This window comes from Lytechinus pictus, chromosome 13 (assembly GCF_037042905.1).
Source record: "Lytechinus pictus isolate F3 Inbred chromosome 13, Lp3.0, whole genome shotgun sequence".
Taxonomy (NCBI): Eukaryota; Metazoa; Echinodermata; class Echinoidea; order Temnopleuroida; family Toxopneustidae; genus Lytechinus; species Lytechinus pictus.
In genome coordinates, this window is record NC_087257.1 from 19,106,100 (window position 1) to 19,125,090 (window position 18,991).

At 37.3% G+C, this 18,991-nt stretch overlaps 1 protein-coding gene across 1 annotated transcript; it reads left to right on the plus strand.

Moving 5' to 3' along the window:
- Nucleotides 1–370: 370 nt before the first annotated feature.
- Nucleotides 371–14,146, plus strand: LOC129274616 (uncharacterized). Its single transcript, XM_054911395.2, has 3 exons — nt 371–913; nt 5,981–6,049; nt 10,584–14,146. The coding sequence occupies exons 1-3, from the start codon at nt 701–703 to the stop codon at nt 10,620–10,622; spliced, it is 321 nt and encodes a 106-aa protein (XP_054767370.1). The 5' UTR covers nt 371–700; the 3' UTR covers nt 10,623–14,146.
- The last annotated feature ends 4,845 nt before the right edge of the window (nt 14,147–18,991 follow it).

An 18,991-nucleotide genomic window follows, 5' to 3' on the forward strand; every position in this document is an offset into this window, starting at 1 on the left:
CATTCGCACCCACACCCACTCACCTGCCACCCACAAATCCGCACGCACACACCTCTTTCCTTTTCTTTTAAATCTTTTTTACTGGTAATTCCCACGCAAGATTTTCCCATTGATCGCGAATGCATTCTCAGAAATGTTTAACCAACCTACCGGGTTGGTTTTGAACCTACCAACTGTTGGTTAAGAAAAATCGCCAGTCGTTTGACATGCAATATTCTATTGACCAACATTGGGTAGGTTCGTAGGGTAACCAACCTTATATTTGCTGTGAGAGTGTGGGGCTATCTAACAAAGATTTCCCCACGCACGTACACACAATCATATTAAAGATTCCATGGATATAACAATGAGCACTAATATGATGCTCGTTGACACAACATTGTGCACAATTCACGAAGTGATATCGATACCAGTACCCAGTGGCAACGCCCATCCACGCAGAGCGCCCCCACCCCCGCCAAAACTCCAGCGACCAATCAAAACACAGTATCAATTTGTTCACCTATATTTCTATGTGCTATGGAAACCATATAGATTATATTATTTTTCATTTGCAAGTGCTATAGCAACGCCCGTGCAGCTGTACAGAGAGCCGTGTCACATCCGAACTATCCCCCATCCGTCCGTTGATAGTTGTTACCATCGCACGCCTTGGATAACTTTTTAATTGTAACCATCATCAAAGTTTCATATACTAATCATGGGTGAATGGAAACATGGTACCTTTGGTTGCTTTGATAACCTAGGAATATGTATCATCACATATATTGCACCTTGTTATACGGCTGGTAAGAATGCCGAAGCTAATGGTGAGAGCTGTATCCTCTATGGATGTCTGTCAATGCTGGGGTGTATTGGGTTGTGGTCAATGACTTCCATTCGAGGAAAGACCAGGGAAGCCAAGGGAATCGATGTAAGTATTATTTCAAATTCCTTAATAATTGTAACGACCCATAACAGAAGAAACAGAATCCTCAAAGTGTGAACAATTGAAATCAAATGATCCGCCATTTATACAAGACATGATGACATATCTTAGTAAGATGATGAGCTATTATACCTTGACAAGTTGACTGAAGTCTTAATAGCATAGAAATGTCGATGTACTAAATACATAGGTCGACGTGAATACATAAGGTATCTTGTCGCCCAACAACAAGTTACATGCCATTATTGTGTAGGTTCCCTGCTTAGTCGACATCAAACTTATTACAGTATACTTGACAAGTGTATCCTATCCACATGTCGACTTACACATCGTTGAAAAATCGACATAATTAGGTTTCAAGTTGACTTTAAAAGCTAAAGTACTTCGCTGTCTCATTAAGTAGAATGAGACTTTAAGGGTTTCTGTAAGAACATATCCATGGGCAAATTGAAATGTGACTTTAAGTTTGTGTTTTTTAATTTAAATTCTTCCTCAGCATTCATTATCGTTATTTATTTATTTTTTAACAAGTGCACACCTAGTTACAAATAATTTCCATTTATTTGAATGCAGGATAAAAGAGCATATAGGTGTCGTGGCCGGGGATCGAACCCCCAGACTTTCCATGTATAGCCAGGCGCCTTAGACCACTCGGCCACGGCACCTCCACCTATCATAATAGCCAACGATCAAACTCGTTTCTAAGTTAGATTACTCGTCGTAGGTAATGATCAGTCGCTATCTAATAATTGCATGCTTAATAAATAAAGAATTATAAATATTAGATTGATTTATTGGTCTTTAATTCAGGTTTTAATTATTCATTATTCAAATTATTATTTGAAAGGCAATTTCGATGATAGAAGTTGGATGGATGTTTCTGGCTATGATTTTGGCCACCAATATACTTACACGTATGATCCATCTGACGATTTTATCAATAAATACATTACTATATAATAAGGGAATATCATTGCAAAGGAGCCACATTTCAACCCGTGACTTTATCTTTACACATCTGGCAAAGAATAAAGGTATCGCTTTCCCCATGTTCCCGGACATTACGACAGGAAAGTCACGCCAAAATGTTTGTTCAAATATTGTCAAACGCCTTCCAATGTTCCACAAAGTGGGTTCTGTAAAAGACTTATTCTCCATGGTCTGCTGCGTAACATATTGATTGATAATCAATATTGTACAAATGTACAAATGTACAAATTGACAGAGAGTTGTGACTGATCAGATCAACTACAACTATGGAAAGCCAGAAACGCCTAAATCAATAACATGTATGTGTGTTCAAAATATTTTCCAGATATGATAATTAAACATGTATACTCATGCACTCATAATATTCAGTGTACCCTCTCCCCTTGTTTATAAAGGACATTTTGCAAACTTCAGGAAGGAAAAAAATATGACGATGACGGATTTCCATATATTTGAGACTGATATAGGATCAGTCTAAACTATAAGACGAGATCCTGGTTAATAATGGAAGTCAATTATTATGGGAGTCTTAAACTGGGCCAAAAGTATATATTGGTTCGCAAAAGTATAGTGCATGACTGTGAGCCAATCACCCCTGTCCACATGGAGTAACATGGGCGGAGGATAATGATAAAACAAACCCAGAAAAGCAAAGCGACAACACTATTTTCAATGATAAATAAAATCATTTTTTTCACGTTGGTGTGTTTCTTTGTGTGACTACACTGCCACATTAGGTTGCCCAATTTTTTTTTTACTTTTCAAAATAAAATCATCATTTCCTTTTTACAAACAAAAGCATGGTTACCGGTGCAGATAATAGAAAAAAAAATATTCGAATGGTCTTCCAATGAGCACATTTACTAGTCAGTGCAGCATGAATATAAAATTATGGATGTATAGCTTTAGTTTTTGGCTATTACCTTCATGCAATAAACCTTTTAGTTTTATGGATTTATTTTACAACAATCTGACTGAACCCAATAAAGGTTAATACAAGCAATGCCAAATAGCACACAATCTTTGAGCTTTGTTTGAAATGACTGTTGAGTGAACTTTTTCAAACTATGCATGGGCTTGCACGTATATACATGTGCATGTGTGTGTGCGCGTGAGAGTGTGTTTACAGTTTAAACCTGCATATAAGTCCTATATATCCATATACGTCTGACTATATCTATCTCCTTTCTTTCTTTCTTTCTTTCTTTATGTATCTCTTCTTTCTACATGTATCTCTTTGTTTCTACCTTTCTTTCTTTCTTTCTTTTTCTTTCTTTCTTTCTTTCTTTCTTTCTTTCTTTCTTTCTTTCTTTCTTTCTTTCTTTCTTTCTTTCTTTCTTTCTTTCTTTCTTTCTTTCTACATGTATCACTTTCTTTCTTTCTACCTTTCTTTCTTCTTTACTTTCTTTCTATTTTTTCTTTCTTTCATTTTATCTACTAGCAATCTATCTATTTATATATCAATAGGTCTGTGTGAAGGCCTGCATATTTGCAAATAGATAAATCGATCTAGGCCAATATTTCAACCAAAGTAGGTATAATTATCTTTCAATATCGATATATATATCTATCTATCTATCTGTCTGATTTTCTATCCATCTACTAGGATCACACATTCCCTAATTTCCTGCATGGGCACACATCCATGCAAAAGCATTCTCTCACTTCCCTCGGCAAATATGAAAATAAAAGTACGGACGCACATGAAATGTTGACTTGAGCATCCCTTTTGTGGCAATCTTTATTTTTTATAACAACTGGCAATAATATTGAACCTTATTATTATTTTCATAGGTGTTAATATGTATCGTACATCACTTGGCAACAGTAATAATCTCGCATTAAAAAAATAAAGCACAATGGCGATCTCCTCTCTTATACCATTTCATAGACATGTAGGTCTATAGTATCTTTTCCCCTTCTTGTTGAATGTGTGTTTCTTTACAATCCACTTGATTCTGCCTCCTTGTGCTTTCCTCTTTCTTTCATATATTCGCTTCTAGTTTCGTTTCACTTTCCCATTCAGTATTGATAAAAATCAATATATTCATTTTCCGCTTGACACTTCTCAACTTCTTGTTTTACCTTCTTTGGCTTTATACTGGCAACAAATCAGAATTGACTATTTTTGTCACAACAATTGAAAAGAAAATATTTTAAACAGCTTTTTTTTTCTTTCTCCTTTATTGTTTTATTTTCTTTTCTCTTCCTTTTTTGTGTCGTTTTCCATCTTTTGTTTATGTTTTTTCTTCTTTGTTTCTTTCTGTTTTCTTCTTTCTTTTTTTTTTCTTTTTAGGTTTTTCTCCCCCACTTCCTTTATGATATTTTTTTTCTTGCGTTTGTTTTGCCGTTTTAGTACATTCTCTGTTCTGTTCTGTTGTACGTTTGGCCAGACATGCTCTCCTTAAATCCTATACCAATTGCCATTCCATTCTTGATATTAACAAAATCGTAGATTTGTTAACAACGAAAAATATAAATGATTTTGGATTTTTTTTATATGGAGGATAAGTTCTCTTGTTAACAAATGGCTATCCATGATATCAAGGAATGATGGTATTGACAAAACGGTTCGCCAAAGCGTACGTACGTCGGCACAAGCGGTCAAAACGATCAAGGACCAGGTTAGTGTTTCATAAAGCTGTTCGTAAGTTAAGAGTAACTTTAAGAGCAACCGAGGATTATTTATTGTGGTGAATGATAATCACCATTAAATGTTCATTGGTGATTATGTAGCGCGTAAGAAAGGTTCACCAGTCGTTCTTAAAGTCGCTCTTAGCTTACGAACATCTTTAGAAAACATTCACCAGGGACGTGAAGAAAGACTTGCGTTTAAATGCAACTCAGAAGATCTAGCGCAAAGTCTAAGATACGTGTTTCTGTTTGGTTGGAGTTATGTTTGATTGTATCCCTTATTGCAAGGCCCCCTGGTGTGTTTTCTAGGAGTTTCCGGATGTGACATCAGAGAAGGCGCAACGATAAAAATATTCCAGTCTCAGTACCAGATGTATGACAGACTTACTTTCATGTCAGAGATGTAAAAGATTCTTATTTGTTTTGCTCAGTGTTCATTTTTATATGATATCGTGCTCCGAAGATTGTCAGAGTCAACCCCCCTAAATAAACACAAATTAGCCTCACTGCACCAGTGAACCATGACAATCCATGCAAACATATTAATTTGGGCTCAAACGTCGTCATGATTTATATCATTAGAATTATTTGTATCAGTTCAATTTGATTTGGTCTATTGATCATAACAAAAGGACATGCCGCTCGAAAGAGGAAACTTATTTGAAATAACCGAACGGCATATTCCACTCGAAATTCCCATATATTCAGTACATTTCAGAAAAATCCCAACCAAATCCTTGTTTTGTATAACTCTTTTCATCTCTGTGACAATGACTGTACCTGGGTTTTTTTTTTGGGGGGGGCGTACGTTTATGATCTTGCCATTATTATATTTCCCTTTCTGCTCTTCATTGACTTTTTGCTTTTATCTGTGTAAGTTCTGTTTAGGCCTACCCTTTTTAAGCCTTTTATGTTTGTGAAGTGGAGTTTGTGCGAATGCTCTCCAAAAGAATATATATATCAATAACCGATGATGTTGATGACTATTAATCAACCATAATCTCAATCACATTCGTTACATTGTAGAAACTCTGGTGTTAAAACTGACACAAGTTGATGTTAATAGAGGACCACACCCTAGACATTGAACATAACACCAAAGAATGTAAAAAGGTGTTGTAATACACCTATAGGTGTTAAACTAACACTGTCAATTTAACACCGGTGTAAAATAGCTGGTGTGGTCCTCTATGTACACCGGTTAACACCACAGTTTTTGCTGTGCAATCTTAAATACCAGTGTTTTCGGTCGGACAGAATATTCATCGACGCATTGGTTTGTATTACCAAACCTGTTTAAGACTGTTGACGTGTTTTTGATAAGAGGTGTATCTTGCTGCATTCGCGTACGTTTACAACCAATCATTTCAAATATTCAATTAAATTAAAACAAAAAATGAATGAAATATTTTTATATCTTTCATACAGGGGTCGTATGTCAACGATCTGATGTGCATCTGGTGTTGTACACTTTGTGCCTTAGCCCAAGAAAATATGGTGAGTAAATTCTTCCTGTTTTTAATACATTCTAGCCTACTCATTTTCTTTAATCACATTGAACAACTTCTGCTTAAAATTGAAGATTGTGCCAGTCTGAATAATACTGATATGTCGAATGTTATCAATGGACAATTGATTGTAGGAAGTCTATTGGAATTAATTTACGTGATCAAGTTTCGAACTTACTTCCTACATCTTTATGAAATAAATCCTTTATGCCTTTTTTTAACCTTGGAGGGTTTCATAATGTTTAATTAATGCAAATAAATAATGTGTGGTATTGTTAAATCGAAATACATATTTGGAGTACATTCAAATGAGTAACAATTTGTTATCATTATCTTTATCTGAGAATGTCGTATCACTTATCTTATGTCACTAGAGAATAGATAATGTCTAGACCATGTACAAAAAGAATACAAAAAGTGAATTTGGTTTACACGAACATGGCTAATGTACCAAGATGACGAGATAACAGGGCCATTTCGCACAGGGCCGCGGAATTTATCTGATAAACGCACCAATTCCTTTAAAAATGCAAGGCAAATCACAATGAAGTCTTTGTTGAGGGTCAGTGAATCAAAACAGCAGTTTCGTCCGTAACTCTGGACAAACGACATATTTGCAATTTTTCGTCAGCTCTTGAACGTCGGACGAAAACTGCTGTCCGATTCACCAACCCTTGACAAAGATTACTTGTGATTTGAATTTTTCAAAGGAATTGGTGCGTTTCAGGATTCGTTCCGCGTCGCTGTGCGAAAAGTCTCTGTACAGGAAAGGAAGATGGGAAATCAAGATACTTAGGATAAGTAGATCATGGATCCCTAATTCAAAGTCAATTTTATCGGGGGAAATGATCACAGAATGCAAAATAATTCTGTTCTCTGGTCCTCGTCAAGTCGACTTCGTCAGGACGAGAACTCTCATGAAGTCAAGATGAATTAAAGATCCTCATTCTTGTTAGTACAAATTTTCGGAAAGAGACGACAACGGATATAGAGTATTCCCTGAATCTTGTAAAGATGATAGAGTTGTCAAAATAAATGATGATGATGTTCGTCCTTCGCTAGCGAAGACGACCACAACATAAACAATTCCTGTGGGTTCGAATGTGGCTGAATAGACCAATCTTCGCCCGAAAAAGTCTCTTGCAGTGTGGGCAAGCAAAATGCGACAGCGGGGCAGGCACAACGATGGTGTTTGCTCTGTCTTTTCGACGCTGGCGTTTTTGTTCTTGCTTGTCTACACGTCTAGACTCGTAGCCCGACACTCCAGCCCTAACCGTGGTGCGCCAAGCAGAACAGCTAATTCCTTCCAGGTGTCAGTGTTTATGCCACAACACTTCAGGGAAACTTTTAGAGAGTCTTTTAGAGAGCGGTTCCACTGACCCCCATGAGAGCGCTTGCCTTCCATCAGCTCGCCATAGAGAAGTCTTTTCGGCAACGCTCTTCGGACATCCCGTGGATATGACCTGCCCATCTGAGCTGGGAGCGCTTGAGGATTGCATGAATGCTCTCATTCGAGCTCTCTGCAGACTTTCTGTGTCTGGCACTTTGTCCTGCCATTTAATATGGATTGGGTTTCTGAGGCATCTCAAATGGAAGGAGTTCAAGTGCCTGGCATGCCGGCTTTAGACTGTCCAGGTTTCATTGGCATATAGCAGAGACGGCAGGATGACTGCCAGGTAAACCTTTAGTTTGGTCTGCAGACTGGTTCCTCTTCTCTCCAAGACCCCTTTCCCAAGTCTGCTGAAAGTAGAAATTATGTAGGAGACCTCCTCATCAGAAAGACCGAGACACCATACTGCCAAGGTAAATGAACTTATCTGCCGTCAGGTTCTTCTTTGTGCTAATCGTCAAACCGAAGTCATCACATGCTTTTGCGAATAGGTCCATGCTTTTCTGCTTGTCAGACAGGTTACTAGTATTCAATGCGCAGTCATCAGCAAATAGAAAGCCACGGGCTGTTTCTTCTTGGACTTTGGTCTTAGCTTGTTGTCTCCGTAGGTTGAACAACTTCCCGTTTGAAGTCCTCTCTGATGCCACCTTCACGAAAAGCATCCGTCATCATAGCAGGAAACATCAGACTGTACAGAGCTGGGCAAGCACACAGCCTTGTTTCACGCCGATTGTGACCGGAAAACAGAGGCGTCGATCCTAGGGGGGGGGGGGGCAGGGGGCGATCCCCCCCACCAATGAAAATATTGGGGGGCAAACATATCGTTTTGCCCCCTAACAATTCCGCATGTGCAAAAAATAAAATTAGATTGTATTGTTACACAGAAATCAGCTAGCGAGATTGAGATACACAACTCGTTCTTTATTTAAAATCGTGCTCAAAATGTCCGCTTTTTAGATTGAAATATAAAAAAATTTCAGCTCGCGCTTTGCGCTTGCATCATTTTTGAAGCAAAAACCCATACTTTTCATTTTTAAATAGGTGAAAAGAATGTCCCGTTTTCAGTTCTAAACCTCAAAAGAAGTCCCGCTTCGATTTGCAATAATCTTTTGTTGGATATATATCTTGTTCTTTATTAAAAACGTCCATTAAACTCATTTTTTTTTCGCGCTCACATCTATTGTTTTTTTTAGATACCCAAAATGCTTAGAATATCAAGCTTTCAGGTCAGAATATAAAGAAATTTCAGCTCGCTCTCGGCACTCGCATTATCTGTGTAGTGAGATATGTATCCTTCTCATGAGTTACTACAAATAGACAGGCACCTTTTTCCTGTTATCAGGTCAGTATAATACTAAAAAATTCCACATATATATATATATATATATATATATATAGGCATATGTGTGTGAAAGTTTGTTTGTTTTGTGTGATCGAGCGTCTTTGGAAAGTTGATTCATGATTTTGCCCCCCCCCCCATCTGAAAAATGGATCGACGCCCCTGCCGGAAAAGGTTCTGAGTGACACCTTGGGCCTGGACACAAGCTTTGCATGCTATCATGGAATTGTCCGATGAACTTGGTAGGGAAGCCAAACGTAGCCATGATTATCCAGAATCCTTCTCTGCAGACAGTATCGATTGCCTTAGTTAGGTCAAAAAAGTGGTATAGAGTTCATCATTCTGCTCCTGGAGTTGCCGTGCTGCAAAGATCATGTCTACTGTGCTGCGAGCTTGTCTGAATATACATAATAAGACCATGTTGTTCATGCATCTCATCAACTTAACTTAACGGGGACGAGAAGACAACAAATCAATCATGAAATTATGGACCCCGGACATTCTGAAAGGAGACGTGATCGGGGCCAATATTCAATATCGTGAATCTTTTCAAGTCGATTTAATTATATTCAGGAGATAGCAGAATGAGCTATCGTCTCCTTGAATTCGTCAAGCCTTTTTTGTCGAGGATGACACAGTCATGAAACAGGTCAAGTCAACTGTATGAATACAAGAAAGTAATCAGAAAAGGTGAAACTGTTCCCTTAGCCTCGATGTGGACCTCGCCCTGAGAAGTCCTGTTCTTTGATCTCATCAAGGCGATTTAATGAGGACAAGAAAACTGTGAAGTAAAGGCCAAAATATCAGTATCTTGACCTCGTAAAATCAAGCATGAAAGTTCTCAAGAAGACAAGATCCAGGAGCATTATTGTCTGGCCGACCTCATGAAATTAAAAAGCAAATAGGAAAATAATTTCATCATTGGCCCTTGATTGTCAAGTCATCTTAATGGGGACGAGTAGTCAAGAAGACAATTCTTGGTTTTATCAAATTGACTTAAGAACAATAGTAAGACAACAGAACAAGCTTGCCTCTTGGTCACTGAAATTCGTCACATTGACTTCGTCCCGCCCGGTAGTCAAGGGAGAAAGAGAAATATATTGGACCTATTCTAAAAGGGGTTTAAGCAGGGGATGAGAAGTTGAGAACAGCAGAAGATGAAATCGGTCCCTTGACCTCGTAAATCGACTTATTTGGGGCACATAGACCGATAAGAGGATACAACCGTGGACCTTATCAAGTTGACTGAATGACAGTAAGGCAATGACACAAAATATGCCCCTTTAAATTAATCTTTAAAATTCGTCAGGATCCAGGCGAAAGGCACTTGATCCCGGGGACAATCCTTATGAAACATTTAAAGACATTTCACGTCAAGAAGAGTAGTCACAGTGCCCACACCTGGATCTCGTCAAGATTGATCAGGACATTAGGACCCTGAAGACATATGGGACGAGGAGACAAGAAGCATGCGGCCAAGAACATACCCCTTTCTCCAGCTTCTCCGACGAAGTCGTCTTGCCGAAATTCAGGACCTTGTCTTTCTGTCTTCTCTCTTCATAATAATGTTTGTACCCGTGAATTATCTCACATCTTGGTGCACTTTGACTTGTTTTTGTTTCGTATATGTTCTTCACCGCCGATATTAGTCTTCTAAAACCGTTTTGCACTTGTCTCCCATCTCTTTTCTTCCTATCACTCTCCGTTTTTTTCTTCTCTCTCTCTCTGTCAAAATTTCTCCATTTTATCTTCTCCTCCATCCCTTATTTTCATCTGTCTTAATTTTAATCACAGGAATGGGCGGATGGTGGACAGGCGATGGCACGTGAATAGACTACCACCCTTCCTAGCTGGTCTCCTCAATCTCATATCAACATGATTAAGATCCAACCTTATCTGCATCAACACTGGACCAACCAGCCTAAGGTGGTGGCAAAAAGCAAAAAATAATGAAAACTTCCATTTATCACCTCAAACTATTATATCACCTGGGGAGCATTTCATCAATATTTCGTTGTCCAAGTTGTCAGATCTGACAACTTTCCTTGCTTTTGATTGGCTGAAAAGCACGGCTACTATGGTAACTGTCTGATAAAACGGGACTTGTCGGATAAAACATCCCACAGATTCATTCATGATACACGCCCCTAAGGTCCTGCACCACAAAACTTGGGGATTGATCATACGGATTTGTTTGCAATTGATTTCGTCTTTCGTCATAATTATACAATAAACTGTACAAAATTAACTATACGATCAATCACTAAGCTTTTTGCTGGAGAGGCCCTGGCTTAGGCAGTGATGAAAGGGAAAATTATGTAATCTGTAATGACTTCTATAGAGATACCGATTAAACGATTTACTAACATTCCAAATCCATGATCATAATCTTTTCAACTTTGTCAGTAAAAGCTGTCCATAAGTATACTTTGCATAAAAAATTAAACGCATATGAGTCAACGACTTGAATTATTTTGTTGCGGTATTAAATTTTTTTAACGCTGAAATTAAATTAGGGGCTGAGACTCTTGTGGGAACGTGCCCGCCGGTTAAGAGGCTTCGATATGCATATTATGATGCACATTGAACTATACTGTCTTTCAGAATTATATTACGAGATTGTTATCATAAAAAATGTGACGTAATCATTGTGCATGTGGTTACTATTTACTTTCTGATATAGCATTTCAAACTCATTGAAATTAAAATCTATGTTCAGGAACTTCTCCTTATAATTAAAATATCAATTAATATGCAAGTAAGTGTCAACATATTTTGGTCTTTGTATATCCTTATACATTGTAACATAAAAAAAAGAATTTAAGCATTACATTAAATAGAAACATTAGATTACTATTATGGCTGCAAAACCTATACATTTATAATGAATTACTAGCAACCCGAATGCAAAGTGAAGCATTGGAGGCCCCATACAGGTGGGTCCTGTATTTTCCATTTAACATTATACTGTTCAAGTGTTGAATAATGAGCATTATAGGCAATATGCCTATACTGTGAAAGTATATGTTCATAATGCTGCGGGTTGTCTTGAGTTTACTGTCGCTGTACGTACTCAGACTGACCCGATAAGGAGTCAGTTCGTGGGTAATACTCTGCTCTAGGTCAGAAAAGTCTTAGTGGTGTATATACGGCGGATAAAACAACAGTGTAAACTGTTGTCAAGAGTCATTGGCGAAAATCATTGAATAGTGGAACAGCAGTTCCGTCCTAGATTCAATGCGAACGCTACATTTGCAATTTATCGTACGCACAGGATCTAGGACGGCACTACCGTTCCAGTTCATTTTCGATAAACACTTATTCGAGCGTCCATGTCATTGACGGGCAATGATACAAAATTATTCTCTTTGAGAATCTTCCGTGCATCGCTTGAATTATAGCGCGAAAACGCTTATTACCAAACTATATAAGGTCTGGACTATGCATATTCTGATTAATGTAATAACCATCACGACCACATTCAGGGTTATTTCCCCAAGTATAAATGCATGGAGATGGACTTGGTAAAAAAAATTCTTTCACTGTCTCTTTTGTAAATACGCAACTTTTTCACGGTTATTTACACAAATAGAGGAAATGTCAATTTAATATCAAATGAAAAACCGATGAATAGCGGATGCATGTAATATTGATTTTATTCCCCCAAAATGACAACCCAGTATCACTCAGAGGAATTATTGATGATTAAATCTTGTATAAAGTTTTGTATGCTTCAATCATGTACAGTTCAGGTTTTAGTGTTCTTTTATAATCTGTGTAAATCTGTAAATGTTTTCCGTTGTTTCTGCGAGGTTTTTCTTTTAAACTGAAATTTGTATTATAGACTTAATTGTAGACGCCCTTTTTCGCCGGAAACTTGAGAGTAATTTGGTTTGTTTATATTGGTATTTCATAAAGTTGTTTATATCGTAATATCCGTTTGATAATCAATGTTCTCCATTTAGATACCCTGGATTTGTAAAAATAGATCATATTAATCCCTGGAGTCCCACTATAGACAAATCCAAAAATAATATAATAAAATAATCAGGTTGTTTCCCACTTTTTCTTTCTTATTTTGAGTTTGTTGAAATCATAATCAAACACGTCTAACATGTCTAATGCATACAAAATGACACGACCTGTCTTTCTCCGGTTCTTTACGATTTACAAGTAATTAAACATATTCGAAATTTCAAATAATAATTGTTTTGCAAATGTTGCAAGTTTTCCGTTAATGTTTAATAATCTCTCGAATTCTTAAAGTACTATTTTGATAATACCCGGGAAATGAAATAAAGGTTAGATGTATCAAATAGTATTGTGGTTTTTCTTTTGGCGCCTTTTTTCTATGATTATACAGCGCGTCCCCAAAAAATGTCCCTCTGACATAGGGCTGAATTAATTCTAAAATGTGGTAGTATTCTCAAATTAATGTTCATGAGTAGAAAGCTCATTTCATGACCTTACTTCTATGAAAATTTAATTGGTTGCGCTTCAGCGGTTTTGAATACACATTCTGTTACGTAAAAGTGGTGCATTTTAGCCCATTCCAAGTTTGCAGCATTGATGCCTATCTGCATTGTCTGGCATATGAACCCCTATTTTTACATCCAGGATCTGAGCAGATACATTTCCCTAATCATATCCAGGCTCAACAAATCATAAACTTGGGCATGTTCAGAAGGACAAGAAACATAAAAATTTAGTTTGTTTGATAATTGATAAGGGAAATCAGTGCACCAACCTGCAAAGAAAATGTGAATGATGGATGAGAAAAATAAAGGAGAATCCAAAATTTAATTACCCTTTGTGAAAAGGAACTTTACCAGAGAAAAATTTGACTGTTTTCTGTTGATGTTGTCCTAATCATTGTGCATATCCTGTTATCAAACGTGAAATTAACTGTCAAATATTGTGTTTGCCCTTCTGAACACGCTCAAGGTTGTAATTTGATGAGCCTGGTTAGGTCATGGATATTTCCCTGGTCAGATCAGGGAATTCCTTGGTCAGAATGTTCAAAGGGGGTTGATATGCTAGCAAGTGCAGAACACACAGCAGTGCTGCATGCATGCAAACTTGGAATGAGCTGAAAAGCACCACTGTTACATAATAGACTGTGTATTCAAAACCACTGAAGCGAGACAAATGAATTTTTTATAGAAATTAGAACATGATATGAGCTTCCTAGTTCCATACATTTTATTGAGAATAATTTTTTTTTAAAGTAATTTAGCCGCATATCAGAGGGACATTTTTTGGGGGACGCGCTGTATATCCTGTACTGTTGTGGAACCATGGTCAGATTTTGTTTTATATTATGATGCAAAAAAATAAACACTTTGTGATTGCTGAAATGATAATGTAGTTAATGAATTTATTTTTTGGTCTTTATTTCATTGCCTTTGTCAGTTGTCCCAAAAATGCAGAGGATGAGTGAACTTTAAGTACATGTTCATTGCTTTCAAAAAGCCCTTTTTTACTTTACAAACTGCAACATTCCACTTCTTTTTGCTGGAACACCCTATATAATCAAATTGTGGTCTTAACGAATCAGAATCCTTCTGACTGCAGTGCGAAGAATAAGATAACACAAAGAAGCTGCCAACCCAATAATTTGAATAGCCCTCTTTGTGAAAGCGGGTAAGTTGCTGGAATCCATCTTCAGGGTTCCCACGACATGATTCTGACAAAATTGCGTTGGTTCTTCGAACAAAATGAACAGACAAAATCCTTTTGTATCTGACCTACAGGGGATATTATGCATAATTAATAGTAATATATAATTAATGCCAATATTTCATGGGGTCTGCAATGCTTGATTGTTTCTATTGTGCTCAGAAGATTCGTTGTCGTTGAGATTCCGACCCTTATTCGTAAATTCATTACTAAAGTGTCGTAATGTTCATTGAGCGACGATATCAAAATAATTATCCACAAAACATACACCAAAGAGGGAATCTTGCCCACTGGTCCTACATTGCAAAAACTCCGGCGTTGATTAAACACCTGCCCGGAATCTATATATGTCCACACCAGAGAAGTATTGAAACAACGCCAGTTTGGAATCAAACCGATGCTGTTTTAATACTAATTGGTGTTGTATAAACACTTATCTGGTGTTAGACCAAAAGGAAACTGGTGTTGTTTAACACTTTGTCTTCTCTGGTGTGGAGGTATATATATACCGGGCTGGTGTTAAATCAACACCAGAGTTTATACAGTGTATTACTATATTAACAGCTAATATACAGATCAGTGATCTTGCCTCCTCAGAAAAAGAGCATGCTCTTTGCGTGCGTGGGTAGGGGTGCGAGTGCTTTTGTGCGTGTGGGTAAGTTGGCGACGGGGTTATGCTATGCCGTTTATTTTGTTTTTCTTTCGATGTTGACACCACACTAAAAAAGCCCAACTTCCTTAATTCATTTTTGCAGAAGAAGTCAATATAAAAAATATAGAGAAAATAATTGAAAAATATTCTGAATCCTCTTTTGATGAAAATAGTTTTAACATCCGCCTATTTTGTACCAGGTTCTAGGCTTGTTAAGAAAAAAATACAATAAATTCCGCAATTAAAATGTAAATAAATGTATTATGGCAAACCGTAGTCAATCTCTTCACTGTCACCCCATACTTTGGACGAAATTGTCGTCAATTAAAATAGACCTTCAGTAAATTTGGTCGGTGTCAAACTTGGATCTTTAGTGCCATTTTAAATAATCATAATTATAAGGCCTACTCAGGCATGAGGTAGGGGAGGAGGGTTCTACTATATTTTGATGAAAATATGTCATTTTCAAAATATCTCTTTTATTAATCGTCAAAACTAAGGTCCCCAATAATGGAATAATGATTTATGCGGAATTTTCCCTCCAAATTAATCCTGGATTCACCTGGGGTACTAACTCCGAATGAAGATATTACAAACAATATAGGTCATAAAGCCGTGTATTGTAAGCCTATTTCAGTTTCAATATAGTCATGAAAAAAATAAATTATCACAACCATGACAAATATAGAAATTACCAAAATGGTTGAATGGCAATTGAAACTGAATACAATTCACAAGCCTGTCAGTATAATCTAAACCCAATGATGGCCGAGAAACTTGTTTATGAAAGGTGGTTGGTAGTTTAGTCTGTAATCAGATCATTGCCAACTTGAGCTGTGTGCCATCGAATGAAACGGACTGTATACAATAGCAGCAAAAATGATTGAATAGCCTAGCCTTAAATATGATGCATATTATTCATTACAGAGGAATGAAACCATGACGATAAAATTGGTTTTAATAAAAGCAGAAAAATTAAAGCGAGAACAGTTATCATTATCATTAACTCACCTATTCGTTGGTGGATTTCCACCAAACCTTTAGCAGTATATCTTCTAATTTCAATTCTTTTGTTACAACCAACTCATGATGAAATCCACTGGAAAGAACAAAGTGTCCCACAGCGTGTGCCACAGTGTGTTCACAGGTAGGAACACAATGTGAAAATACTCATCCACACTGTTAAATTTGATCAATTCAACAGTGTGAATCATATATTCACATAGTCGACTATGGGAATACGCTGTGAACAGTCACACTGTCGAGGTGTCCACAGTGTGAATATCTTCACACTGTTGAATTTAAGCATTTCAACAGTGTGAATAATATTTTCACATAGTCCATAATGTGAACACACTGTATCACACTGGGTTCTTTCTAGCAGGGAACTTCCCCTTTAAGACGACAGGAATATACCTGTCCTATTTATAAAAATATAGGCCTACACCATAAAAAATTCATCCATGAAACGTGTTCTCGAGATAAAAATGTAAACATGGGCGCTATCAAAGTCCTGTTTCTAAACAAGGAATGAGAAGAGTAACTTATACATTGGGTAGCTCGCAGACACATTTTTCGCTCTTAAAACTGGAATAGAATATATATAAGACATTAAGACTGACGTTTGAGTATGACGTTAGAAATATGAACAAACATGATAAAACCAGAAGATTGTTATACATCATAAATCAAACGAATTGAGAGTTTAATTATACAGGGCGCCATGTGCTCGTTTGTTGTTTTGAACTGCAAACTCATATATCTTTTTCGATGCAATTCAATAAAATATATAGGATATAATATCCTTTCACGAATGCTGAGTAAGGGGAAACACAGTATTCCATAGATATTTGTAGGCCTACTCAAAATTATAGCACTCAAAATAAATATAAATATTAATAACAATAATGATAATAATAATAACTCTTATTTACACAGGGTAGCCACTCTCAGCTGTAAGATGTTCTTCCAGCGGGCCCTGCATAACATAACATGTTATTATTACCCTTCTCCATTCTCATACGTCAACAAGAAGGTGAAGGTCCCAGTTTTAAAGTCTTTGGTATGACTCGGCCGGGGATCGAACCCACGACCTCTCAGTGGTAGAGGCATGCGCTCTACCACTTATCCGCCATGTCCATATCCACCATGAGAATACCATCCACATGTCTAAAATCAATTGATATGTTTAATATAGGCCTGCACTAGGTATGAACTCTAAAATGGAAAAAACCCGACCCCCCCAAAAAAAAACCCAGGCCTATTCATGAGAGGATTTAAAAACATTACCTTTTTTATTTTATGAAAATTTGGCATCATTAAGAGACACCTCGAGCTCGAATGTGAGCCTCACACTTTTGTGCAAAAAACTCCACACTGCATGCACCGTACACATAGTAGGCTTATACTTGCTCTCGGGGTTTGATCTCATATACAGAGCCACATCCTGAGCTTGGATAGAAATCAATGGAAATTGACAATGCAAGGGTAACCAACAATATCATAATTGAATAAAAAAGATATCAAGCACGCCTACCCCAGTTGTCCTTGGCATTGTTTGTATTGGCAACCACTTTGCTTCTCGAGCAACAGTTGCTAGGAGATAGCGTTCCCATTCTTAAATGAATGGGATATTTACCATCATGATTTCATATCAACAAACCCGCTTTCCATACCGACCTCACGTTTGCGTTTTAATACACCACTAATAGGTATAAGCATATAGAGCTAAATAGCTCTATGGTATAGGTGATCGGTCAGAGCAACACCGCATACATTCGTAATTCCGAAGCTTCGTTATTCCGAAGGTTCGGTTATTCCGAAGGTTCGTAATTCCGAAGGTTCGTTAATCCGAAAACGAAATAAGGTTCGTAAATCCGAAGGTTCGTTAGTCCGAAAACAAAATGAGGTTCGTATTTCCGAAGGTTCGTTAGTCCGAAAACGAAATGATTAACGAACCTTATTTCGTTTTCGGACTAACGAACCTTCGGAACAACGAACCTTATTTCGTTTTCGGATTATCGAACCTTCGGAAAAACGAACCTTCGGAATAACGCCACAAATGTTCGGATTAACGGACCCTTTTACGTTTTCGGATTAACGAACATCGAGGTATAGGCAATTTACGTGTTTCGGAATTACGAACCTTCGGAATAAAGAACCTTCGGAATTACGAAGTGTAACCGAGTAACACAGGGCTGGGGACCAGTATTTTGGCTAATTGTGTTTGAGCGCCCAGGCGCGGTTCTAGCGGGGGTTCTATATAGACTTAAATTTTTGGTGGGGCTTGAGAAATTTTCGAGGTTGGTTTATTCAAAACAATGGAAATTGCCTATGACGAGCAGCATAACTATGTGTACAATGGAGACTAACCTGCTTTGACCAAGCAGCTAGTCTACCGCCCCCCTAGCCCCCAATATGTTTCTAATACACTCCCTCGCAAAAATATCACATATTCAAACTGCTTGAGAATGATTTCATAACCATTTCATCTACATGTATAAATATACCCATTAGGCCCTGATTGATGTTATATAATGTAGATGAGGGCATGTGATTTCACTTCACGATAAGAGGGAAAAAATCAAGAAGGGGCTACTCTTTCCAGGCTTTTCATTTATTAATACGGGAGTGAGCCAAATGAAATAGCGAAAAATACAGAAAACTTTCATCAGTTGGGGATGAGAAATGATGAAACAGGGAAGATTCCTATATACTTTCAAGAGCGATATTTCTTTTTAATTTTCAGAGATAAGACCTTAATACATGTATAAGGTATAATAGAATATGCCAGATGATGGGGTGTTTCATGTCACTGATACCAACCCCCATGTGGTGACCTGGGAGAATTGAACCTATAGCATTTCGAGCA